Source organism: Myripristis murdjan, chromosome 17 (genome assembly GCF_902150065.1).
Source record: "Myripristis murdjan chromosome 17, fMyrMur1.1, whole genome shotgun sequence".
In the NCBI taxonomy this organism is placed as follows: domain Eukaryota; kingdom Metazoa; phylum Chordata; class Actinopteri; order Holocentriformes; family Holocentridae; genus Myripristis; species Myripristis murdjan.
This window is the reverse complement of record NC_043996.1, coordinates 20030832-20057813: the sequence shown is the minus strand read 5'-3', so window position 1 is coordinate 20057813 and position 26982 is coordinate 20030832. Positions and strand designations below refer to the sequence as shown.

Genomic DNA, 26982 nt, shown 5'->3' with positions numbered 1-26982 from the left:
AGCCTTCCTTGCCAATATCATGAGTTTGCACTTAATGTTACACTTTTGCCAACAACCAGTGTGATCAGACTGCTTTTACAGATTAAGAGGAAACAATAAAATGATGACAATATGCTGTCCTTGTTTACTATGAAAAATAAGCCACTTTTAAAATGTATTTTAATATGGCATTTTTAAAAATATGCAGTACACAATGTAGAACAGGGTAATTTTCTCTACCATCAAACTAATTCTTGAGCTGTACTGATATCACCACCTAGCTAAACATCTCCACCACCTCATATCTGTCTGGTAAAAGAAATTTCTACAATATTCCAGAAACAAATGACTATTGTGAAATTAAGTAACATAATTCTGTATTGACAATTTTTCAGATAAAAATGAATTGAAAACGTTAAACGTATTTTTTTTTTTTTTTTTTTTACAGTCATAAGCTTTTTTTTGGAGAACATATTGTTGAAGTGGTGCCTTTTAATAATTTTTGCAGATGTTGACAAGTTTCATTCTTTATCTTTGATGATGTTAAAAGATATTGTAGAATGTCCTGTTGCACTTAAAGATCCATTATATGCTTCCTTCATGATAAGCCAAAACAATGCACTCTATAAGGATGATTCTTATGTTTCCTTCCATGAGACAACAACCTATCCAGAAATGCTACCTAAACAGGGAGTCTGTCAAATTCAGAAGAAAAACTATGAAAACATGTTTTTTTTTTTTTTCTGAGGGGAGAAGAGAATGATTTCACTTTTGAGTATTGACTGATGGTTGTTAGTTCAACGTCAAAGCGTGATAAATCTGGCCTGTTGAAACTTTGCTCAGAGCTCGCATGAAGAGGAAATAGCACAGGGCAGCTATGGTTCAGAGCAGGACAGGGTTGTATTTCTGTGGTGAAGTTTGACAGGCTGAGCATTTACCTGCTCCAGTTGTTTCTGTACTACACCCTGCTGCTCTGTGACATGTTTGAGCTGCTCAGCGTCCTCCTCAGGGAACTCTCTCCCTGCCTTCTTAGCTGTTCTCTGCTTGGCAGACAGTGCTTTCTTAGACTTCCTATGAGCTCCAATCTTCTCTTCCAGAAACTTCTGCTGCATCTGAAGTAGTTGCTGAGTCTCCTGGAGCCACTCCTCATACTGAGCCCTTTGAGCATTGTCTGAAATAGAGAAAAAGGCACCTTTGTTAACAATCTTGACAGTATAAAAAACAAACATCTTAACATTCCCAGGCCTGACAGACCTTCAAACTAAAAGCTGAAGATGCATACAAAATTGAGAACTTACTGACAAAACCTGGTCCAAAGTTAGGAGGATTAGGCCTCACAACCTGTGTCAATTTCCCTTCCTGTTTTTTTTTAGTTTAAAAACAGAACAATATTAGATTTACATTTTTTTTTGCAGTTTTGCATTCATTCATTTTCTAAGCCACACATAGATTTTAAATAACATCCAAGCAGACTGATGGTTCAATTACCTGTCCACCTACTTGTGGAGGAAGTGGTGTGCTTTCAGGACAAGGTGCTACTGGACCTGGAGGAAATCTGTGACACAGAAAACAACATGAAACATATATTTATTTAAGTAACTCTCCTGCTTTTAAACTATGGGCTAGACAATAGAATGGGTATTAATTTTGCTTTCAAAATCAAAACTCATAAAAAACAGCCCAGTCATGCTGCTTGAGAATAACAGCACTGGGTTTTTCCTGCATAGAAAATTCTGGGTTTGTAAAACACATGAGCATCAATGAGGAGATAACTTAAATTGTCTACATTCAATATATATCAATATCTATCAATATCTATCAATATATATATATATATATATATATATATATATAGATAGATATAGATATATATTTATGTATAAAGTAACATGTACATGCCAAAATTTTAACAAACGCCCATATAACTTTAATTTTTTAAATCACAATATTTAACATAGTTTACGGTTTAAACTTTGAATAATGTGCCAATCCAAACAAATGATGGTTGGAGAGACCACAATGGTCTGATTTTGAGCTGGGAAAATCCAGAAAAATGTTGTGTAGCTTTACAATTGTTAAGAATTCACCTGTACTTTTGTATATGGCATACCAAAGTGTGCCCTTTACCTGACCATCGGAGCCATTCCCATGTTGTTCTGAACCATGACTTTGTTGATGCCTTTCAGGGCAACCATCTTAGCCTTCATAATAGGGTCGGTGATAGCGTCAAAATCTGCAAATTACAAGTGTTGCACTGTCAGAAATAATCCCTTTGTAAACAAGATTGATAATAATGTCACTCATTAACAGCCAATTTGAAATAATCATATTAGTCTTCTTTACTAGTGCAGCCTAAACCATTTACCAATGTTGGGGAAGAAGGAGTCACTGGAGCGCTGTCGTATCATGGCCTGCATCTGCCTCTGCTGCTGTTGCTCCTGCCTCTCCTGGTCAAGGAGGTCCTGCAAAAGGAGTGGCTGTTCCTCCAGCAGCAGAGGACGTTGCTGTTGGCCCTGCTGACCCATTGCCTGGTTCAGCATGGTCTGCTGGGCATGGCTCAGACTGCTCTGCTCCACTCCAGGAGTCAGTCCCACCTGGTGGTCTACCCCAAAACCAGACATGGAAGCTTCTCCTGCGGTGGTGGTGTCAGGTACTGTTTGACTAATTGTGAGTCCAGAAGTATGCTGAGTGTCAGTGACTTGGTTTGGCTGGGGCATGAGGTTGCTGCCTTGACTGACAGATTCAACCATTGGGTTTAATGACTGCTCCTCAGGCTGCTGTTTAATGAGTAAACTAGAGAGGACTGGGGTGGAGTCAGAAATCACTCCCTGCTGGTTTGAGTTTATGGTGTTTCCATCGGCTTGCTGGTCTATCACCTCAGTGGGCTTCTGACAGTCTTTCACCTCCGTTTTGATCTCCTGACCAAGTGCCAAAGAAGCAGTGCCCTGACTCCCAATAGCTTCATGTTTGTCTTCAGAAGAAGACTGCTCACCTGAGGCCTCTGATTTTGCCAGTACAGATATTGAACTAGATGAGGTCTCAGTTCCACCAGTATTTGAGTTTCTTTTCTCAGACAGAACCCGCTGGATGTCTGTGGTGTCAGTATTGTCATCCATAGGGTCATTCAGGTCCAGTTCCTCATTGAACATATCTTTCTTGATGTCATCTAGGTCAGGGTCTGTGTAAGCAATAATGTCAAATTTCCCAGATTTCAGGAAGTCATCAAGGTGAAGGTCATTAGTCTCCAAGTCTAGGTCTTTACCATCTTCTGGATCCAAATTTAGATTCTCCAGATCAGCATCCACCAAGTCTTTAACCTCCACGTCTTCAAGATCTTTGACAGCAGACTCTTCTGCATCCAATTTTTCCTCCACAGCTTCATTAGTGGCCACTGAGACAGTCTCATTCTGCCCAGCAGAGGGCGCAGCCAGCATCATTGATGCTGCCATGTTCTGGGTCTCATTTGAGGCAGGCTGACTCATGGATCTCATCAAAGGAGATTGTCTAGGCATGTTGTTTCCTGGCATCTGGGTTTGCTGATTCAAATTGTCCAAGCTGGCAGATAGCTGGACTTGGCCAGTCTGGCCACTCATGGGGTCCATCATCCTGGGCCCCTGGTTGGCAGGGAACCTGAATTCAGGTGCTCCCAGAAAGTTAGGGAGCCTCTGAGCCTGCATGTTGGGATCTATATTGTTCCCTTGCATGGAACCAGGGGGAAACGGCATACGGAGCCTGCTCTCCACTGCTCTGTGTCGCAGCTCAATGAAAGGCTGGCCCATAATGGTGTGCTGCTGCACTGGCATACCACGTGGAGGGAAGTGCTGCGGCAATCCCATAGGGTTGCCTCCCATAGACTTTGCCATGTCTGCAGATACGGACCGTCTCATTTGAGGGGGGACATCCTGCATTGGGTGTGGACCTCGAGGAAAGAACTCCTGGCCTCCATGAGGTCCCGGACCACCAGGTGGAAATGCAAACCTAAAACAGGATGAGAACATGTATGAACAGATAGGTAGTACATCTTAGTATAGTACAGTGCAGTGGTGTGTTGTTTATCAATTACTTAATATTTTAAAATGTTACTTACACATGATGTTCTAAGGAAAATCACAACAATAATGACAACACAAACCTTGGTCCCTGATGTCTTAGATTAGGATCTGCAGGATGTTGGCCCCTAGGGATCTGCCCCTCGTTAGGAAAAGGGCCACGCTGATCCCCTGGAAAAGGTCCAGGGAACCTCATGGGCCCTCTCATGGGTCCTTGTCCTGGATAAGGTGGAGGAGGCCTACTGAAAATTTCGCCCTGCTGCCCAGCACCTTCCTGGGGCCAAGGTCGTGGTGTTCCTGGGGTCATGTTGCCAGCAGGCTCCTGGGGGCCCCTCTCCTGTCGAATGGCACTCCTCTGTTGCTGCTGTTTGAGGATTAGTTCTCTGATTCGTTGCCGCTACAAAACACAAAAAGCCAATTATATTTAAGTGATACCAAAAGGCCTACAGGCTAGATATTGCCTATCATATATTTTCAATTGGTCCACAGACGATTCACAGTTGTCATTTCATTTGGAGCCTCCACAACTAATATAGTCTGAAAGGCAAGTCACAGGTCCCTCTCCTTCATTGTTTGCCAATGCATTCTCCCAATTCTGCTAACAAGCACAGACAAAGCTTTCTCTCCCTTGGTCTCACTTCAAGTTTTGTACTGATATTAACACAACAACAACAACAACAACAACAACAACAACAACAACAACAACAACAACAACAACAACAACAAAAAAAAAAAAAAAATTCAAGGGACATTTGATGGAAGATTTATATTTAATTACAATTTTTATTTCTGAGATGCTTTAAGGATCTCTGCTAAGGATCTACCCCTACGACACCTGTACTCCAATTCATTTTAAACCAGCGAGTGAAATAAGATGTGAATCGATTGTAATCGGCTATAATTTCACTGGACTACTTTCTAGCGATGTTCCAAAGCTGATAAATTTAACAAGATAAAGTTTTTATTTTGGCATGAGGATCATACATTTAATGATATAACTGAGCTTATCCATTCTCGCTGGCATTCAGGACCTCAAGTTACATGTGAACCAACATGACACCAATCAAACCAATAACTGAGACGGAGAGACTGAGCTTTCTGTACCTCACCTCACTTTAAACTCAGCTCTCACTGTATACTGTTGATCTCCACTCTTGGAAGGAATATGTAATCCTAACACACCACACAAAATGTTCAGGACCCATATAAATACCAAATTGCAAATATCACATTTCTAAATAATATTATTTGCTATCACTGTATTGTATTACGTGGAAGTCCTATAAAAGGGCAGTGTCTATATTGTTGCCTACTTTTCTGATGTTAATCCTATTAAACCCATATGTTTGTGTCATTAACAGACAAGTGGAAACAAGGCATAGAGAGAAAGAAAATGCACGTGTGGAAGCTTTAACAATGACTGAATTGTGTAAATATAAAAATTGATATCCAAATTTAAAAAGACAATAAATAAAAAGTCAGTTTACAGTGCTAATCTGTTTTCAGCACAAAGAAGAGAACAGTGGGTCTCATTAACCAACCATTCTTAAGAAGAAATCTCTTCTTAAAAGCCACTTACCCAGTTTTCATGAATATTTTGACATTCACCACCGTATTTTTGGGGCGGGGGGTGGGGGAGGATCTTCTTAGGTAAGAACAGAATATATGCACACTCAAGAGCACACTTGTGCACATTTGAGCACTGACGTTCATGCGAAATAACTGGTTATTGTCTCTTCTTCAATTCTGCAGTTGTTTAAAATGATAGGCTTTAATTACAAGAATATTAATATAATTTAGCATATTTTTAATAATTATATAAATTATTTTACAATATACTTTTTAAAATAAATACTATACTATAAATACATACTTTTTTTTTATAAACTAAACAGTTTATAAAAGTTTGCATCCTTTTCCACATATACAGCATTTACAGAACAAGTAATAGCATACATCTTTTTTCTGTTACTTTATCCACTACTGAACATGACAGCTCATTTGGTGTTCACTTCCTGCAGCAGTATCTCCACTTCAGAACTATTGCAGGTTTTTTTTTTCTTTTTCTTTCTTTTTTTTTTTTTCTTTTTTTTTTTTTTTTAAATTTGAAGTCTGGTGCTCTATGTTTTTTAGAGTTTTATCAGGGCATTCTTGACTTCTCTTGATTGGATCAATTTGAAAAACGGTGTGATGTTTGTGTGAGCATACCGTCCTGCAGTGTCATGGCCATTTATGGGGACTGACAGGGTGTTTACTCATCCTAATTTGGATCAACTGGAACACGCTTTCAATTTACGAGGATAATAAAATTCATCATTGCAAGGACACAGTTGATACCAGTTCTGAGATTTAAGAAAATGTCATCAATCTGACGTAGACTTTTCTTAGGATCTTTCTCAAGAACATTTTTTTTTTTTTTTTTTTAAGTAGAATATCTGTATTTTTCTACAGTTGTGGTTTTCAAACCTCTCTTTGAGCCATGCCGGCTATTCCATGTATTTGTTATATTGTCTGTGCATATTCTCATTCGTCCATGTCATAGGCATCTCAAGGAAATTGAATCTACCAGTCTAGTCTGGTGAACAACAGATGAAGCCACTTGGATAAGGGGTGAAACATCTTCTAGACATATAACTATGTCCAGTTGACCTGATTCAATTTCCTTGAGATATTTGTTCCACCACAAACACACCTTATCCAACTTCTAGAAGTGTTTAAGACTGACTAAACATGCCAAGAGGCATCAAAGCTTTGATAAACAATCCGGTTTTCCAAACAAAACACTGACTGTTGAACTCTTCCTACCTATTTTGGGGTATGAACCTGTTTATATTTGCATCATTCAATGCACAGTGAGATTGTGTATGTTTGAAACACGAGATTTTGATATCTTTAAATTTATTTTATGAGCTTTATATCTGAATTTTAATTGTTTTTCTCTTTCAGTAGACCTTTACCTAAAAATATAAAAGATGAAAATGCCTAGAATGTATTAATTTATTGAAACAATGCAAAAATCAGATCTTCATAGTGATGTTTAAAAGAGATCTGGAATATAAGAGAAACATCAGTGTACATGTACCTGTCTGAGTCTTTCCTCACTGTCAGCCAAAGGAACACTCTGAGCCTCGGAGGGAGCACCAGGCATCTGTGGGTTGTTAGACAGTTGGCTGGGGTCTTGGGGGGCAGTTCCACTGTTACCCACGCTTGACTGATCCTTCATTTCTATTTTCTCTGTTTGCTGTGGACGAGGGGTTATGGGGGCCTGTTCAAAAGGGTCATGGACAGGCGTCTGATTGGGTCTTCTGGAGGGTGACTGGGTAAATCCATCTTCTGGCATGCTTGGGTGTTTTGGTGTTTGTGAGCCAGGATGGGGAAAGGATTCCTGTAGCCTGCCTTGAGACGGAGAGAAGGGATCCTGGTTGCCCATTGGTCCTGGCCTTGGCCCCTGTCTGTTGAGCCCATCAGGACTAGGCCGTGGGGTCCCTGGAGGCTGGGAGTAGGGGTCATTAAGCATTGGTCTGGGGGCCCCTGGTTGCGAAAACATGTCACCACTCCCAGTCTTTGGTGTTCCAGAGGTATTAGTGTATTGGTCCATAGGCACCCTCTGGCTACCTGGTGATTTGGAAAATCTCTCTCCCATAGAGGGTCGTGGAGTAGGCGGCTGGGCATACGGGTCCACTGAGTGGGAAGGAGACATCCTCTGTGCAGGGTGACCAAACTGGTTTATCCCACTGGGGCGAGGAGTGGCAGGAGCCTGGGAGTAAGGGTCAGAGGATGGGCTAGGGGTATTTGATGGCTGGCCGTAATTGTCATGTGGGCGTGGGGTGCCAGGAGGTCGAGCATAGGGCTCAAAGAATGGGCGAGGTTGGGCTGTGGGTTCATTGATTGGCCGAGGGGTACCTGGGGCCTGAGCATAAGGGTCTGTGGCTGGCTTGGTGGGAACAGAGGGTTGGGCAAAGGGGTCATAAGTAAAGTGGTCAGGCCTTGGAGTGGAGGGTGCATGAGCGTAAGGATTCCTGGACATTTGTGTCATTGATCCAGGCTGAGCAAATGAGTGGACCTGAGAGTGATGCTGAGCCATTCTAGGAGGACTGGTGAAATTGTCATTACCAGAGGGTCTTGGAGTATGGGGGGGTTGAGCATAGGGGTCATTCTGCTGATTCTGGGAGAACCTGTCAGTGGGGTGTGGCCGGTTGAAAGGGTCCTGAGCCTGCGGTGGGGGCATGGGTGTTTTGAACAGAGACACTGAGCCAGACTCATTACTCCCAGGGATAGGTGCTAGTAAAGGCCGTGAGTAAGGGTCAGACAGGATCATCCTGTTCTGGGCCATGCGTTGATATGCCTCATTTCTGATCATAGGTCTTGAGTATGGGTCTCTGCCCGGAGAACCCATTGGAGGCCTCCCCTGGGCAGCCTGGCTAGATCTGGGGGGTCCCATAGGCTTCAGGAATGGGTCCATTTCCCCAGCTGGCCTTGGTGTGTCAGGAGGCTTGGCGTAAGGGTCATTGCTCATAGATGTAGGAGAACCAAAAGACTCATGAGCAGGAGATGGCCTACCTCTGTCCTGATGCTCCATTAAGGAAGTGGGGGATTTCCCTGACTCCATGGAGATTCTGCGGCATGCATTCGGCCCTAGAGTGGGTGGTCTTGGGGTCCCCACCATCTTAGCATATGGGTCCCATGGAGAAGAGGGTCTGGAACCAGATGAGCCTGGTGAGAAGACCTGTGGGGACTGAGGCTGGGAGGACGGACCCGATGGAGGGGGAGGCGGGGGTCGCAGAAACACATCTTCTGGAGGACCTGAAGTGGGTGTTCCTGGCAGCTGTGGCCTGGCAAACCCCTCTTTAGGGTTGACCTGCTGCATGGGGGACATGCTGCCATTGCTGGGCTGGGAAGCAGGGCTCTGGTTACCACTGTTGTTGCTGTCTCCCTCAGACTGGCTGTTTGTCTGCTGCTGTTGCTGCTGCTGTTGTTGCTGCTGCTGGAGTTGCTCATTCTTAACTTGTTCCAGTTTTTGAGTGGCTTCAATCTTGGCTTGCTGTTTACTTTTCTGCCTCATTTGCTGTTATAGGAGCAGATGAAAAGAGGGATTAGACTTCAAGAGGGAAGCAACAAATACTGACAGTCTCATATTGCAATCAGATGAACCGGACAGACTATGTGGAGGATTGTTCACTTGTTTAGGGAGCCTTTCTAAACCACCTCTCAGTTGTCTTAACATAAGTGGACCTGCCGCTGCATTCCCTGGCTTCAGTATATACACTCTTACCTGTCTAAACTTCCACTCTTGTTCATGCTCTGACTCTTTGGGTTTCAAAGGGTCTTTAAAGAGCAGTTCTGTGTCTAGTGGTATGTTGGGATCAAACACCTCAGGGGGCTGCTGCTGTGGTTGGTGCCTCTTGACTGTCTCGTTGGACATCTGGACTTTGTTGATGCGCAGGGCAGCTCGGTTATCCCTTGCCTTTTGCTGGAGAACAAATCAATTACACACAAGCACGCATGCACATGCACCCACACACACACACAAAAAAAAAAAAAACACAATAACAATCAGACATAGACACCTCATATGTACACAGCAAGTCTGACAAAAATTGCAACCATAGCCTAGGTAACTGTAGGTACCACTACTACAGGATAAAATTTTCTAGTTGTAATCAAAACTAAGTGTTTAAAACCGGCCTCTGCCAGATAAAATTACTTCTCGTGAACTTAATTACAGAGACCATAGTGAGTTCTAACACTGAGCAGTGCTTCCTTTGTTAATTAGTTCATCTGTGAATGGCCGGATTTCAAATTGCATTGGCAAGAGGCAAGGGGCCAGATGCAATACATGAGTCTGCCTTCTGCATACTAATACAATGTCAGTGTGAATAATAGTGACGATTTGATGTCTGCTAAGATCCAAGTGTTTCAGGTTTTGAGATAGTGGGAGAAATGTGGGAAAATTCACAAATATTAGTGATCTTACCACATACGGGGCCCTGTCTTGTGAGCTCGCCTTCCTCCATAGTTTTGCAATCTGCTTGACTCTAGTAGACCACTCTGTTGAAAGAATAAGATGAGTTGTCATGCCAACAGTCTGCTTTAACGGGATTCATTTTTTTATACTGTGATGTAAAGAGGCATTGAAAAGGGTGTGCCCAAAATAATACTGTGCTGCAGGCAGGAATCACAAAACGAAACGACTGACTTTGGCTTGACAGTGGTGCTAGAGGAAAGGTTATGGGGTCACCAAAATCAATAGAATTCTTCCTTTAGGGGTCAGTAAACAGTAACAGTATTCAAATTATCATGTTCACAGCCAGGATTCTACAGCAGTAGATGCAGCAGCTGTCAGCCAAATCTATATTATCCCTGACATGTTGTATAGAAAACAAGAAGACTGAGGTGAAGTAAATATAAATAATAAAAAAGAAATATTGTGTCTTCTAGCTTTAGAGCAATATACCAACCTGGGAATTCTTCTTTAAGGTGGGGGAAGTTGACATTAGTGTAGAGGACGGGCGCTACAGTGGCTAGCTCTCCAAGAGTCTCCTCCTTTTCCCATTTGAGTGTACTCCTTTGGGCATTGGACATGGCTTCAGTCTCTCCCTCAGGCAAAGATCCAGGAGGGGTAGGGCCTGGGCCATGGGCAGGAGAGGGCCACGGGCCTACTGCTTCTCTAGGCATCTGATTGAATTTCCTGTCCCTGCAGCAAAACAGAAGACCAATTCCTTAGTTACAGTGAAGTCACTACACCCATGTCAATATGTTGAGAAATAATGAATTCACAATTGATGATATCTTCCTAAAAGGTAGCAGGGCATTACCTTGGATTGTCAGTGAAAGGCATACGGTGGAGGGGGGAGAAATTTTCTGGGATGCAGGGCCCTGCTCCTGGATTTGTAGGGAAGCGTTGGTTTGGTCCCATCATGCCATTCATCATTGGCATTCTTGGAAACATGGGATTCCCTGCAGTACACAGAACAAGGTTTTCAAGGGATAATTCAGACATTTTTGCATGCATTCATTTTCTTATTTTTCTGCTCACTAGTGATAACATTGATTGATAGATAAAATTGTCACTGACGTCAGCTCTTTGCATCATATTGGGCAGGCGGCCCCTGCTAGCAAGTCAGAGATAAGGGACATAAATAGCTCCCTAAGCACTTACACACACACTCCATAGTACACCTACAGCAAACATAATGCCATGGTAGTCTATGATGGCAATTAAGTAATGTATTATTTTATAATGTTAAAGTCAAACCACTGGTAAAACCTATTTTCTGCTAGGCCTACATTTTCTGTATAAGTTATTGTGTATAAGTGAAAGATGGTACGGTCAAGACAACTGGGAACTGGGAAATGTAGGTTTTGCCAATTCCCATCTCACAGTGTTCAAAGGGTTGAGATGGGATGTTTGTTTGGCATCTTTCAGAGCAGCAAAAGCTTGGAAACAGCTGCTTTACATGTCTCACAAATTCCCAAAGAAAACCACAGGTCAAACACAAACTTAAGTCCTTTTAAAATTAAAACATGCTGTTATTTTTTTTTTTGTTCTTACTCTTTATGTAACACCAAATATGTAAGAGAAAATGGAGCTTAGAGGAGTACCACTTTTCTGACCAGAAATTACAAGTCAGAGAGCCATTTAAACTGATTTAGGGAAAAGAGGGAAAAATCTGCCCGCTTCATTTGACAGATTTTGTGTTAAAGTATTATTATTAAAAACAATGTTAAAAATGTATCTTTCCTTTTTCAAACTGTTTCATTTCTTGTTGCACTGGCTAGGCGGGATAGTTAGGGCTGTTACTTCCTGCCCAGAGGCATTTTGGGCTGAACACCCAAAGGCTGCACAGAATATAGACTGAACGTCTGGCACAACCATCTAGCCAAACAAATGGAGGCATGGGGTGGTGGTAAGCCTGTTCCCAATCCATTGTAATCTAACCACTTGATGGCGATAATGTGTTCAGACAGGCCATCTCACTTCCTGCTTTGGAAAAAGGTAAACAAATAAACACCTGAAGGAAACTACCGTCTTCTGTTTCAGCTACTACTACATTTAGCACTACTTCAAGTATCTAAAGCCCGTGTACTCCTACCACATTTAGTACTATTTCAACTACCTAAACCCCTTCTACTACTACTACACTATTACTACTTCAACCCCTTCTATTATTACATTCAGTACTTCTTCAAGTACTTCAAGCTGAAGCAAGCACATTCAAATTTTCTTCAGAAAATGTAGCCTTTTCGAGTTACATATTGCCATCGTTTTCTCTTGCCTTTTCTCTTGCCCTTTTTATATTAGGCTCTGTTTAGAAGGTGAGGTTTGGTGGTCAGGGTGGTGTATGTATGTGTGTTTCTATGTGGGAGGTTAAATCATGAAAAAATGTTTTGCCATTTGCCATGTTATGTGCCATTCTACCTGCTATCCACCATGGAGTATGTTTAAGTAGTTTTGGAGCTGAATAAAGTTTGACTCCATGTATTGACATGTATGTGTAACTGTGCCTTTCTAAGCAGGGGTTGCTGGTTATGAGTTATGACTACCTGTGAAAATGTCAGAAAGGTGCGACTCATGTAAGCTACCAACTGACATCAGAGTTTGCCAAAATTTCTTAATTATTTCTTTAAGGCTGAATGAGCTGCTGGGATAATCACAACAGAATCAAATGCTATGTGTGACAGTTATATACTCATTGATGTACCTGCATTGGGGTGAGGCATACTGGTGCCTGGTGGGGCAGGGAGTGGCCCTGGACCTTGGGGGTGAGGCACCTGTGGTGGCTGGCTGGTGCTGGGGCTCAGGACTGCTGTGAAGAGATCCTCTACATCCTTACCCTCCAGCTCTGTAAGAGTGGGTGACACCAGTCAGCACTATGTGGGATAACAGCTTTTAGGCTATGGATAACAGTGGGTAAAATCAGCACAGTGCAACACCAGAAATGATTTCCCAATCTATGCCACTGATATGTGGTTGTCAACTGTTGAAGTTTTTTGCTGATTACATTTCAAACAGATTATTCAATGACTATATGAGATTATGTGCAAAGGATGTTGAAAGGCCTGGATTTTCAACAACACACGACTGATGGCTTTTTGTTTTAGGTATAATTAATGTAGACCTTTTATTGCCTTCAAGAGACGGGGACTTTTTACTGCAGTCAAATGAAGGTCATAACTTATCACACGTAACTGCACAAAATTTTTTGGGAAAATATTATTGCATGGCCTAAGTGCTATAACAACTCTGTATTTGAAGTTCTCAGGCAATTCTCAATTCAAAGTGCAGGCCAACACTAAATAAACAGTCACAATTTTGAAAGAACTGACTGAAGCACAAACCTGGAATTTTGTAGAGTTTGCTGAGAATTGATTCTGAAACATGGGAGAAGTGGGAGAGAAAAGATTATTATAGAATTTGCATTCAATCATCAGGAGACAAGTGTAAAAAATAAAAGGGGATTCAGCGTTGACATGGATGTCTGGCCTCTCACACTGACCATCAGTGACCATCTTGTCAAGTTCTGGGCTGAGAATCCCGTCCAGAGGTTCCTCTGGGAGGGCACGAGGTGTCCGTCGGCCAGACTGGGACGGGGGAGCCACTGGGGAGCTGTCTGCCAGGGGCCCGATGTCCAGACCAGCTGTGGAAACACACACGGACACACAAAAATCAAACAACACACACACACACGCACACACACACACACACACACACAAATACACGTGAGCCAACATCAACAAAATACTGAACCAAAAACGCGAGCATAAAAATAGATTTAAAGTGAGAACAAGTTTATTGTCTAAACAATTTATTGCCTGTGGAATGAAATCATAACAGTATAGTATAAAAATCACAGCTCCTTTGGGGTTCCTGTGTTGAGCAACACAAGTGTTTTGGGAACAATGAAGAGGCAGATAGGCCATACCAAATCTCAGTGAAGATAAATAAACACTTGAATATCTGTAGAGGAAAATATTATTCTGACTCTTCAATTAAGCTGATCTTCCTTACTTCCAGCACTCTCCTTATAGGGAAGTTTTAATATGCCACCTTCAGCAATTTTGTAATTATTGATTCAGCTAATAAGCAAAATCCATTTGAATATCCTGGTAACTGCATTGCCAGCAGATTAAATGAAGATGATGAAGCAAGCTTAGGTAACTTCAACAAGATAGCTATCATTGCTAATTACTCTCTTCCCACGGTAATCTGCTTTCCATTTCATCCATTGGAAAAAATTTTTAAAAACACACTTCTATATGAACATAAGGAAGGCTGCAACTCTGAGTTAGCAAGAACTGCATTAAGAAACATATCAGCCCAAAGTACATTTAAACAGAACAAAGTAGCAAAGTAGTAGCTACACAGAATACAACAACTACACAAAAGACATGTATTGCAGAGCTCGGTAAAATTGCAGACATTTTCTTCATCCAACTACAGGGCTGAGAAATGAGGACCTTCACTGTCATCAGAAAAAATTAAAGACTGTTCACCAAGGCCTCTTGTTCTCTAAAATGCTTGCCTCTAAATTGTTCATTTCTTTTGAGTTAAGATGGAAGAATGTCCTTGCCAGTCTATTTCTGCAGCAACTTGAAGGCATCTCTGAATGTTAAGCTCTAAATCTGTGGCCAAAGCCTATCTGAAAATGTCACCAAGAGAACCCTGGTAGGAAAGAAAATAAATAAACAAATATAGGAATAAAAAGACCCACACACCATACCCATTTGAGTGCATTTGTGAAGAGGGTTAGGTAAGCACTGAGCAGTTTCAAATGACAGACTGTTAAAAACAATCTGACATTGTTTAGGAAGGACACATGGTGCATATGTGCAAAGATTAGTAAGAAGCAACTCATATACATGCACACTAAATTGCACACATCATAAGAGAGGAAGAATGCACTAAAGCGAGGGATTAGTCAGCCATGGCACCCTTACCAAAAGGAGGAGGTGAGCTGTCAACCTGGAAGGGGCAAAAATCAAGACCTACAAGAACCCAAAACCAGATAAAAATGAGTGAAAAAATAGTGAAGACAGAACAAGCACAACACGTTTCAGACAATGCAAAATAAACAAACAAATAAATAAAGATGAACACAAAAAATTGTGAAAAGACTGACATTAAAAAAAAAAAGAATACCAATGTGGTGAGAGTAAAAGAAATTTGCTATCTGAGGAAATTTCAACCCGGGAAGAAAAGATTTCGAGAACCTAGAGCTAGAGGTGTTAAGACTATAAATTCTTGCCACTGTGACTGCCTGTGAGATAAATGACGCACCAGAGTCACTGCTTGGCTTCCCGAGCATTCCCAAGATGTCTGCATCAGTGCTCAGAACATCAGATAGATCAACTAATGGTTCCTCAGAGGTCTCTGCAGATGGGGGAAAAAAAAGAAAAAACGGTCACAAATCATAATTGATGGTGATGGTAAATGGACATGAGGCTAGTAGTCGGTGCCATTCCTTTGGATGCCACACAAGTGTCCACATGTGAATGTAGGATTTGATCTTGAGCAATGTAAAGGAAGAGTGGAGATTGCTGTAAGCAAAATGACTATAAACCTCCTTGGATCAGGAGTATTTATACAGTATGTATATGCAAGCTTCATGAGATCCATATGGTTTTGGGAGTTGCAAATATGTTGTTTTTAGCCTAAATTGCACACTATTCACACCAGATTAGTTATATTAGCAGAGGTTCTGTAATATCTACGCAGATGTTTAATTCTACAGGATCATTCAAACATGATAAAGAGATGTTTTGCAAGATGTTAAGCACTTTAAAATAAAACATGCACCAGTCAATGCCCATGTTTTGGCAATGTTAGCTTAGCATAAACAGAAGTTTGGTTATTTCCTCTGGTTGTAGAGTTTTGACAAACCAGTTGTAAAGCTGAAGCTTAACCTTCATATTTGAGGGGGGCGGGGCAATACATAGGATGCAGCAAAGCAGATGTAAACAAAAGCAGACTTAAACAGTCTTAGGACCAAAAAAGGCTGAAATATACACCAAAATTAACCCTTGATATCATTGTGAAATAAGCAAAGCTAGAAGCCACATTACCCAAGAATGCCCACATGAAAGGCAACAGTAGCTGGATTCATAATATTGAAGCTGAACACATTATGTGAATTTATTTGTCTGGAGATACAAATAACGTTTGAATATATGAGTAGCCTAACACCAGCTGAACTCACCTAGCACTGGTAAAGACCCAGCTGACGTAAACAAACTGTCAAAAAATGCCACAGAGGATATGATTCATAATAGTGGGATGCTAAATATCATGGCTGTAAATTCTGTCAGTCCATAAGAGTTACACCTGGTTGGCTGTCTTCAACATCATGGATCCTCTCTTCAGTCATCAATCACTTCAGTTGTTGTGGCCTTTGATTTGAATCCACATTTGGCCAACTCTGTTCATCACTCAAAAATGTCAAAGGACAACTTTGAAGTGTATTTTATTTCATTTTTTTAAGACTGGTGGAGCGTGCTGCTATGGACCCTGCGTGGCCACCTCATCTGGTCGCCTTGCCACTACAGTTACTTCTCTCCCATCTTTGTCAATTGCAGGAAAAACATTATTAACCAGCAACCTACATCACAAATGCTGCTATACACAAGATAAACTGTGTTATTAGCTTACTTTAACAGATTTTGATCTTCAGATTTTATTTATTTATTTAATTATTTTTTGCATTCATCCTTTTTATGGATCTGCACGAGCGTTGTGCAGGTTCACACTTCACAAGAACTAGTTCAAAGTTCAGTTCACACAGATTAAAATGAACTCCTTCATGTTCACAGTTCACAATTTTAAATATAGAACAAAGTTCACAGACCCAAAAATTAACTAATTCACATTCATTTGTTCTGTTTGTTTTTAAATGAGCTGCTCTGAGCTATTCTTTTTCAATAGAACCTCCTCCATTCATCCCCATCCGCCAATTATTGCCACTGTCCATTTCCCAAACTAAATGATTTACTTTATACTTCTATAGAATCCAAGATAGATTAATTTGACTGTTTTACTGTTCTGATTTGTTAATAAATGTTATGTCTGAACTTGCACTAGAAATGCCTGTTGCTGTAAATTCTTGTACTCGAGTGCTGTAAAACAGTCCATGACCATGTTCACTTTCATTGATTGCAAACTGAGACATTCAGTTCACCGTTCACCAAAAACATGAGCACATTCAATAAATGCTGTTCATTTAACGCATTCTTGCACAACACTGACCTCCATAATGATTATACTAATGGAATATGTGTGTACACATACAAATAGTTCAGTCTTAATGCAATTAAAGCAATACTCTAACTATTAAAAGTTGCTGAGTACCTGCCTCTGATTACCTTAATCAAACGACAGCCACTTGAGTAAACACAATCCTGTTAACACACCTAGATTTCTATGCGATCTTTCAATTCATTGGGAAGTTTACTGGGGCTTTTTCATACTCATCATGTTGGTTACCTGATGCAGTAGCCTGAAATGTCATATTTATGAACAACACAACATGAAAAGTGTAGTATGGAAGCCACGACTGGCCAATGTTGCTCATATGTTTGAATCCTTAACAGGTATATTACTACCTTAACAGAGGATTTAATTATCTAGTTACTGAGATAACAAAAGGTTTTGCCAAACCTAGTAAACCTGACAGTGATACCAATGCAAAGAAAAAACTAAAAACAGCAGACACTATCAAAAAAAAAAAAAACTGATCAAAGCACAAGGCCTGAAAAAGGCAGAATCCGTAATATACATCAGATATGACAAAGAAAATCGTTTTTTAATTATCTCATGATCATAACATACACTTGTATCATAAGAACATAAAGTTTGACATTTCACGATAATTAAGTTGTGATATAGAAATAATGGGATTAAAAAAGAGATAAAAAAAGAATCCATGTAAATCCATTTAAACTTGTTTTTGCATATTAGTCCAAATTTACTGGTAAAGACTACAGACCTGGTAGAATTGTAATTTTGTTAAAGAGGTGACTGGCGATATAAACACTCACAGGATCTCCTCCAGTAAAACTACTCTTGCCAAATAGGATTTAATTAGTATTGAAAATTGCATTATTACCTATAGGTCACATCTGCCGAAGTCAAAGTTTATTTCAAACCTTTTCATCATGCTGAAAAATACGATGCTAGTATTTGTCATCTCTTCATCATTCACTGGGTAGCACCTCTTGATCTCTAAAATAAATGATTTTCAAAGGGTTTGACACTTGCTATTGTCTATAGCAAAGGACTGTTAAGGTCTAAGTAATCAGAAATGCTTGGTTAAGTTTTCAATACCCTTTTTCATCTGTATTCCGCCTTGAGTGGAGGCAGAAATCTATACTTGAGAAATTTTTGTTTTGTCAATCACTGCAAAGTACCACTCATGAAATGCAGCTGCGCAATTGCAGCCACAAACACACTGCAAACATTAAAGCAAATAGGGTCATGGCTGACTGAGCGGCATTGGATTAATGGAGTTGTGTGTGTACGTACGTGCTCCTGCTGGCCTGGCGTGGAGGGACGAGGCTGGTGCGCTGAGCAGAGGGTCAGATGAGGGGTCCAGGAAGCTGGTGGTGGGGTGCTTCCTCTCTGTCTGGCCTTGCCCCTCCTCCAGTAAGCCTGATTCCACCCCCTGCTGCCTGCTCTGCTTACTTTTGTCCAGTAAATCCTTCCCAAAGAATGCCTCCTAAACATAACAACAAAACATGGGTCAGTTCTCTGTACTGACAATAATATTCAGGAACTGATTCGCCCCCCCCTTTCAACATCATCCCAAAGGGATGTTTCTTGGGATGCACATCACCCTATCACATACTAGAATTATTCAGACACACAGCACCCCCCGTGTGTCAGCATAATCCTAACCCTAAGACTAACAGCACCTACCAAATGACATGTATCCACAAGTCAACTACCATTCTCAACCTAGACACGTGACTGCAGCTCCCCACTGCACCGAGACATTAAAAGCCCGACGCGTTTCTGTTTCAATAATTAATCAAATGTGCTTCTCTGTGTTGGGCCCTTTAGGTTAGACCGAACAGCTCCCTGTTCCTCCTGCTGTGGCGGGATAAAGAGCAGCAGTGACAGCTGCCAGTGGCTTAATGCACATCACATATCTATGTTTTGGCCAACACAAGGTGACACTGAGATACTGGCTAGAAACTAGGAGCCTTGAAGTCGTCTGCGGTTAAGCTTTTGTACGTCAATTCACAACCCAGACAGGAGCCATTTGGAGAGGATGATCAGAGACGAATATCCTCTACGGAGAGTTCCTTAAGGCTATTCCTCTCTTAAAAGAGCTCACAGAAGGGGCTCCACGCACCAAAGGTCTGTGCCTGGCGATGTACTCTGCATTCTCAACCTTCCCATGGGTGGGGTAAAGCGCTTTTTATGAAGATATGGCATGACATGACCAGACAATCGGTGAATATGAATTGGAAATTCACATAACAATAAAACCAAAATTAGGTTAATGATTTTTCCAAGTACAACCTGATGAAATGCATGTAGAGAGCTAAAGCTGTTTTTACTAATGCAGTAATTTCATCCTTAATGATCACCTTATGCCTTAGACACAGAAAGCTTCATTCGAAAATAGCAAAATGATTGTTGATTATCATTCGACTTTTGATTTATCTGTAGATCTTGTAGTATTGAGGATGAACAGGTTAGATCGGTTTTCAAACATAATTTAAATCCTTAAAATCAATATATGATGACACCCATCACAAATGAAGTCATTCTATACAACCTTTTTTGTTAAGTTATGATTTTACTACTCATGTTAAAATCTCTTTGGGAACTATGTGCTGTAGTACTAAAGGTGACTGACCTGCAAGTAGGTAGGGAAGGCCTCCTCTAATTTGGTTTTCTTCTTCCGGTAGCGTTTCTTTATTTTCTCTGGGGCCTCAGGGCCAGGTGGTGTTTCATCCACAGGGGTATCAGGCAGTGCCTCCGTCCATCCTGCAACAGGGTTCAAAAAACATCCATCTCCTTTACTTCTCTCTGTCTTCAAGCGATACTTTGATGAAATGAAAACCTAAGCTCATAGCTTAGTAAGTGAAAAAAATGACTCTCTGGAAAACTAGATGTGTGGATAAATTACTGGTGCTGAGACCTTCATCTTTTCCAGCGGGGTTCTCTGACACAGAGCCAGAGGAATCCTTCCTGCAGAGGGATCGTTTGGTCTTGCCTGGGCCTTGTCCTGGACGGCTCCTCTGGCGCACCATGAACCCTCCAATGCCTGGGAGAGAGAGGATATTTATTTATCAACCAAACAATACACCAAAGGTTCGATTCATATGCTTTTTTTGGCTAATATCTTAGTCATATCATAACAGGACTAACAACTACACTTTTTATAAAACACTATTCGGATTACTATCTTGGTGGTGATATGATTTAAGAGGTGCAAGGTAATGAGTCTATGGCTATATTAATAGTATTGCTGTGAGCATGGAGACATCATTTTGAAAACACCCACTGGAAACACTAGATAGAGCCCTCTGTACATCAGAGGCCCTGAGATGGCTGTGCTTGGCTGCAGCTACAGCGCCGGGCACGTACTGCACCATTTTACGCTTCAGAGGAGCTGTCTCCTTCAATCAGGTGCCCTACCCGGCCGGTACGGCTTCCTCTTCCTCTTCTTGCTGCCGTCGGCCCCCTTAGAGTCGTCTTCTGCTGGCTCTCGCTCCAGGCTCGAGTCAGACTTCCCCTCACAATCCAGGAGCTCCGCCTCTGCAAGAGGGAGTGCACTGATGATGAGTGACAGCCCTGCGGCACTGAAAACCCTGCCCCGGCCCCCCCCCTCCCCTGACACAGCACCAGGGTCAATTCAATCTCAACTCTACTCACTGGCAGGACATTGGCCTGATTGAAATTAAGTTCATGAGTTTCATAATTAAGGAGTTCCATTTCCAGTGTGACTTTTCCATTTTTTGTATATTTGCTTTAATTTATTTTTTAAATCAAAGTTAGTTTATTTCTTTTTATCACCTGCTTGGAAAAGTTTTGGTTCAAGAGGAAATTTTAAATTTTTTAAGAGATCAATATAAAAACCTAAATCAATAGCTCAAAAGAGTTTCCAGCACATTCTCCTGCTCCTGACATAAATCGTATCAATGTCTGTGGCTTCCTTCAGTTGTCCCCATCCCCCAATAACTGACTGTTACACTGAACGCTTCTATTAACCAGTCTGAGAAAAGCGCAAGAGCCCTGAAGTGGTTTCTAAGAAGCTTGAGTGAAGACAGGCACCTCTGTTATCCTCCAGGTCTTCATCGCGAGAGTGCTCTGAGAGGGGGTCCACAGGGGCCTGGAGTACCGCCACACTGTTCTGGTTGATGATCTTTAGCTTCAGCTTGGGCTTGGGCTTCCTGCGCCGTGACGCGGTAGCAGACAGGCTCTGGAGCTGGCACAGCCCCGACTCTGTCAGACACACACCGTCCTGGGTGTAGGTCCTTGCCAGATCTAAAATCCAAAAACACACCAATAATGTGGAGTGCACTGGTAATTACACAGCAAAGGTGGTAAAGGCATGTATGAGCTAAGAAGTAATCACCACCTAGTGGAAAAAAACAACTTCTCTATCTGTTGTCATTTGTTTTCTCTGCCAGCCTTGAAACTGTGGACTTACCCATTTCTTTAGCCTTTGTAACAATCTGCGTCATAACTGCAGGCTCAATGGAGTCTCTGGCCTTGGTCGCCACTGCAGTAGCACAGGATACACAAAAGGTATTAAACAACACAGAATGGAAAAAAACAAGAGGCTAAATATGATAGTAAGGACTATTCACTCTACATTAGACACAAAAAAATCTGTGAAAAGCTGATATAGTGGAATCAATGCTACACTCCATACCCTTAGTGGACTTGAAAGCTCGGCACATTGTGCAGTCAAAGCTGTTATCTGCAGCTTTCTCTACATCCTCCTCTGAATGAAGTCCCTGACAAGAGGCATGAAGCCATCTGTGGACATGGAAAGGGTTTAGATAATAGGCAATCACGTTGTTAAAAAAAAAAAAAACACATTAATAAAGACTGGTCCTCCTGAGCTGACAGGTTTTGTGAATATGCAGAAATGTTTGTCTCATTAGAAACGGTGCACACCTGTCGCATTGGCGGCACTGCACGATGATGGTGCCCTCACTGTAGTCCAGCAGGCAGATGGGGCATGTTGCCAGACTGGCACAGGGGGCACACTGGGTGTAATTATTCTGCCACTCACACCTCAGGCCAGGGGAGGTGGCACCGCACTGAGTACAGGACACACACCTGCAGGAGGCAGAGAGAACAGAGGTCACACTCACCAGCTTACTTGAGAGGGTAACACAGACTTACTGTGTTACAAAACACCTAGCCTGCTCACAGTGCTGTGAGCATGCTTCCTTAGACTGCAATAAGAAATGTATTACTTTTTTTGAGGGAAACAAGAATAAACCTAAGTGCAGGTCTGAGATAGAGGGAGCAACTATCTGATATCGGCAATGGGTGTTAGGGAGAGTAATTCTGGCACATAATCACTGCGCCTTCAAGAAGTGTCATGGGTGAAATTCAATGAAACATCGCTGATGGGAAGTGCCCAGTTAATAACAACAGTGACATACCCACCCTCACATACTTAAATCTGTAATATTTAGATTAGGTGGCTGGTAAGTGGTGCTGACTTCCTAATGATTCCGGAGATTTATGATGGTGCAAGCTGATGTCCGCTCTAGTTGCTGTATGTGAGTTAGAGTTCCAAGCTTTTGACATCTGAATTGGGTTTCTGAGGAAATGCTCACCCAGGATTATGGCAAAAAGGACTGCAGCATCAAATCCTGTATGCGGCTATGCTAAATACTGTTCATCTATAATTTTTATACAGGTGTTTAGTTCAATATACTCCCCTGCATAAAACATATGAGGCTGTCTGTTGTACACAACTGAACACGCTAATGAATCTGTAGTGAAAACCCAGGTGGGTAGAGATGCACAGTGATGTCACTGAAACTGCAGACTTGTATAATATGGTAAAAAAACAAACAAACAAAAAAAAAAAACATCTAACTTCTTGATTGTTGCATGAGCAGCTTTGAGTGAAAAAACACAAAAATGCTGAAAATGTCATTATTATAGATTCGTAGCACAGCTCTGTTAGGGAAGCTAGTTCCATTTGAATGATGCAACAAAATAAGGTAAACCTAGTCAAAAGAGGTGCAGTGAGGTGCAGTTCAATATTTTCTCAGTCCAAATTACACTGACCAAGATGTTTTTGGTGTTGGTGATGGTTTAACAATCAAAGGACCAAAGAATGCAGGAGAAAACCCAAACTATAATGTGTTAGCAACATGGAAAACTGACAGAGTGAGCTGTCATGAGCTGAGAAAGTTTTCTAGTAGACAGACAGGCAGACAGGCAGACAGGTGTCAGTTGCTCACCATTTGCACTTCCAGCTGTCCTTGGGTACATTCTGCAGAGGAGGGTCTAAGCAGTACGTGTGATAGCTGATGTCACAGTCATCACACAGCAGCAAGCGGCCTGGGTCTGTGGCCTGGCCGCAAGCTTCACACACTGTACACTCCAGACAACGCCAGCCTTTACTCAGCACCACCTTGGTGATCTAGAGATAATAAAAGAAAGAAGTTTCATTGTAGCTGCTGTTTATGTGCCAAAATGCTGTGAACACATGATTTTAATACTGTAATGCCCTCAAGTATTTGTGTGATTTACTTACCTTTATGCCAACGCAGAAAGGATGGTAACACTGGCCACACTGAGCACAAGCCAGAAGACGGCCCTCTGCGCCCAGACCAAAACTCCCACACACCACACACATGTCCTGAAAGAAAGTAGGACATGGTGAGACATCCCATCTCATTGATGCAATTCACCTGAGGCACTCTAAAATTCTAAAGCCTTTTCTGCAATGAGCAGCCAAGAAACAAGTTGGCTGATGTCTGTTTCAGTTTGCCAAGAAGGAAAAGTTGACCACTGCTGAACTTTTGGCTAACACTGTTTGTCAGCAGCCAGTTTCATGAGTTTCAATATGTTCCGCATATTATTTCAATGTCACTAGAGCTGTAAGGAGAATTGATTTATGCACGTTTGCCTTCTGTGCGAACTTCTGGAGATAAAATACCCTTTCCATACCCTCAGCTTGATGCGTAAATATGACAGCGTACAGTGCATTTCTTATCTATCCGCCAACACTGAGGTACATTTAAGCATCCTGAATCACAAAGCAAAAGCAATACTGGACCCATGCAAACAAGGACTGGTCTTTCTAATCTTTTTACCCAGGATGGTTGAGTGAACTCTTAACACCACCCTGCTTCACACTCACATTAGCACATGAGAGGTGCCCTGTGAAACCAATATTGTACTGTTGGATACTGATCAGCTCCACTGGAGCAACTGAGGGTTAGGCACCTTGCTCAGCAGCACCTTAGATGTATTGTTGAAGAAAGGGAAGAACATTTCTCATTCCCTTTCCATATCCACGAATTCAAACCTGGCCCGGGATTCAAACCAATAATCTTCCAATCATAAGCCTGCAATGCTAACCTCAAGGCTACCCCCACCCCCTATAACTTTGATGAATTTTTTACAAAATCTTTCTATTTGAGCATTTATTGTTCATAGAATAGACCCCCAGTCGGTTCAGGAATATTACTTTGAAGGCAGAAAATAAAAACAGAAAATGTAGCTGGAAGCAGCACCAAGGCTTTGCTTATCAGTAAGTGCAGAATTTAAATAACTGTAATAAATTAAGAATTACAGATATGATTCTTCAGTCAGCTCAGTTCATCTATATCGCTGTTATACAGTTTTTTAAATTAAGTTTTACCACAATGAAATGTTAAATCAACTTGCTCAATTAAAAAAAATCCATTTACTTCCACTGTAAATGTCGAAAATTCACTTCACAGATAGCATGATAAAACTGGATACAATCTCTTTACATTATCTACTTTTAGTGAATAATCTGAATAGAGCATGGATTGTTTTTATTTCAGAAACTGCAGTTTATGTGTAGAATAAAGAGCTACTGTATTGACAAGCCTTACAGACTTTTTTCTAATTTACTACACTGCTAATACTTCTGGAGCACTTCTGGTGTAATTTGGAAATGCAGTAAGAAGGCTTTAATTATTAGATTTACAGTTTTTTGTTTTTTGTTTTTTGTTTTTAAGTGATAGACTTTGTAATATCCATACACTTGCAGTGTACAACCATTTCCTCTCCACTGAACTGACAACCTCTGAAATTTTTGAGCTATAAAGCACAAAAGCTGATTTTTAGTGTTTTTAGTGAAGTTTTAAACCTTGAACTGCCACTGAGGAGGCACCTTTAAGTCATCTGTCCTTCATATTTCTGCACTGTACTACTGTACTTTGCCTGCAAATTTGGACATTTCATGGGAAATAAGTTTTAGACAAAAGGTACATACAGTAACGATGATAAGATTTCAATATGATTCTGTCATAAAATTAAAAGCAATTCCTCCTGGCAAAGGTATTTATTTATTTGTGTTTTTAACAAGGACAAATGCATTAAACATTATTGCATGTATAAAATATAAAATGGAAGCTATGCATACACATTTATAGCCAAAGCTAATTTGCAGTGTCTGCCCCACACTGCTAGAATCAATAACTCCAGTGGGACTGGTCATTTAACCCAGACTTAATTTCAGAGCAGCTATATGAAAGAGATTTTTAGACTACAGTATGTTGGTTTATATATAAATACCACAATAATACAGTAGAATGAGAGTATTTTTAAACACACATACCTGTTTCAATGTGAAACTGTCATTACTGGAGAATATGACCACTGTGTTATGCATGGCATTCTCCTCCTCCTCCTTGACTGGATATGGTGTTTCAATTGTGGTGAGCTACATATTAAGAAAAAATACAATAAATATAGAAACATGGTGTATTATGATAGAATAAACTGGCCCTTGGGAATGCACAAGCGCCATCATAAAATGAAACCAGCAAACAGTTTAATCTGTCATTAACATAATTACTGCTTATAACACATCCGTTCAAGTCTTAAGCTGGAGGGGAAAAAAACAACACTCCTTTGCGTATCACTTAGTCTGTCATTGGTAAATATCTGTGAGGGTGAGGCTGTGATTCAGTTAGTGACACATACCCCTGGGTTGATGGTGGGACTAGCTCCATTCTTGCCTCTGGCTCTGCCACGTCCCCCTCTACCTGACAGCCCAGCACCTCTGGGCCTCCTCCGACCCGGGAAGCCTGAGCCACGGCCCTGTGGATGCAAGACACAACAACAAAAACAAAAAAAAATTACAATGCTGCACCTCAGTGATGCACGTAGACACACTGTATGGGACGGACACACACACAAAGACAAACACCAGCCCTGTCTTAAATATGCAAACGGTCAGACATAAGTTCCTTTCTTTCCAATTCTCTGTCTCCTGATAATGTGCACTTGCACCCGCTGAGTCATTCAAGTTGGCGTTTCCTGAACGGACAGATGAAGTCAGCTTCATTTAAAAGTTTGCCAAGGGAGATCTTTCAACACACCCACCGTCGAGCTTTTAGGTTGGTATCACCTCTCGAGTGAGATAAGACTGTATAACGGGAACAGCAGCGCTCATCGAGCTCTAGAAAGCTAATGTCACATCCGCTGTAGTGGGGTTTGTACGGAAGAGAGATGCCGTTGCATGAAAAGCCTGCATGATGAGTAAGTGATTCATTTAATACACTCAAGTGTTTCACAAAAACACTGAAATGCTGCCATTGCTATGCATTCCCTGAAAAGCAAAAAAAAAAAAAAAAAAAAACACAGTCATCCTCAAGAGGGGTTTAAAATAGTTCTTATTTCACGATCAGCTAATTCATATTATCTATACCCAACAGGGAGAAAAGAAACCTGATCTCTTGAACAATTTCCTTGACTTTTGATAGGTCTCAG

The 26982-nt window shown here is 41.3% G+C and overlaps 1 protein-coding gene across 2 annotated transcripts in view; it reads right to left on the bottom strand.

The window, feature by feature from the left end:
• The window catches only part of kmt2cb (lysine (K)-specific methyltransferase 2Cb), a 79695-nt gene that overhangs the window by 15365 nt on the left and 37348 nt on the right, over nt 1-26982 (bottom strand). Inside the window, exons 16-43 of one of the 2 annotated variants that reach the window (XM_030074337.1) lie at nt 26194-26310; nt 25826-25930; nt 23765-23869; nt 23469-23650; nt 22159-22323; nt 21911-22017; nt 21686-21757; nt 21307-21519; nt 20671-20790; nt 20171-20296; nt 19886-20019; nt 18544-18736; nt 15307-15399; nt 14967-15014; nt 13526-13666; nt 13368-13400; nt 12731-12871; nt 10844-10985; nt 10487-10722; nt 10003-10076; nt 9301-9498; nt 7111-9093; nt 4112-4425; nt 2345-3957; nt 2107-2212; nt 1468-1534; nt 1278-1338; nt 918-1150 (exon numbers count right to left, since the gene is read on the bottom strand). In XM_030074337.1, the coding sequence (XP_029930197.1) occupies nt 918-1150; nt 1278-1338; nt 1468-1534; nt 2107-2212; nt 2345-3957; nt 4112-4425; nt 7111-9093; nt 9301-9498; nt 10003-10076; nt 10487-10722; nt 10844-10985; nt 12731-12871; nt 13368-13400; nt 13526-13666; nt 14967-15014; nt 15307-15399; nt 18544-18736; nt 19886-20019; nt 20171-20296; nt 20671-20790; nt 21307-21519; nt 21686-21757; nt 21911-22017; nt 22159-22323; nt 23469-23650; nt 23765-23869; nt 25826-25930; nt 26194-26310 (7122 nt within the window). The remainder of the gene's footprint in view (nt 1-917; nt 1151-1277; nt 1339-1467; nt 1535-2106; nt 2213-2344; nt 3958-4111; nt 4426-7110; nt 9094-9300; nt 9499-10002; nt 10077-10486; nt 10723-10843; nt 10986-12730; nt 12872-13367; nt 13401-13525; nt 13667-14966; nt 15015-15306; nt 15400-18543; nt 18737-19885; nt 20020-20170; nt 20297-20670; nt 20791-21306; nt 21520-21685; nt 21758-21910; nt 22018-22158; nt 22324-23468; nt 23651-23764; nt 23870-25825; nt 25931-26193; nt 26311-26982) is intronic. The other variant, XM_030074338.1, reaches the window with a different exon arrangement.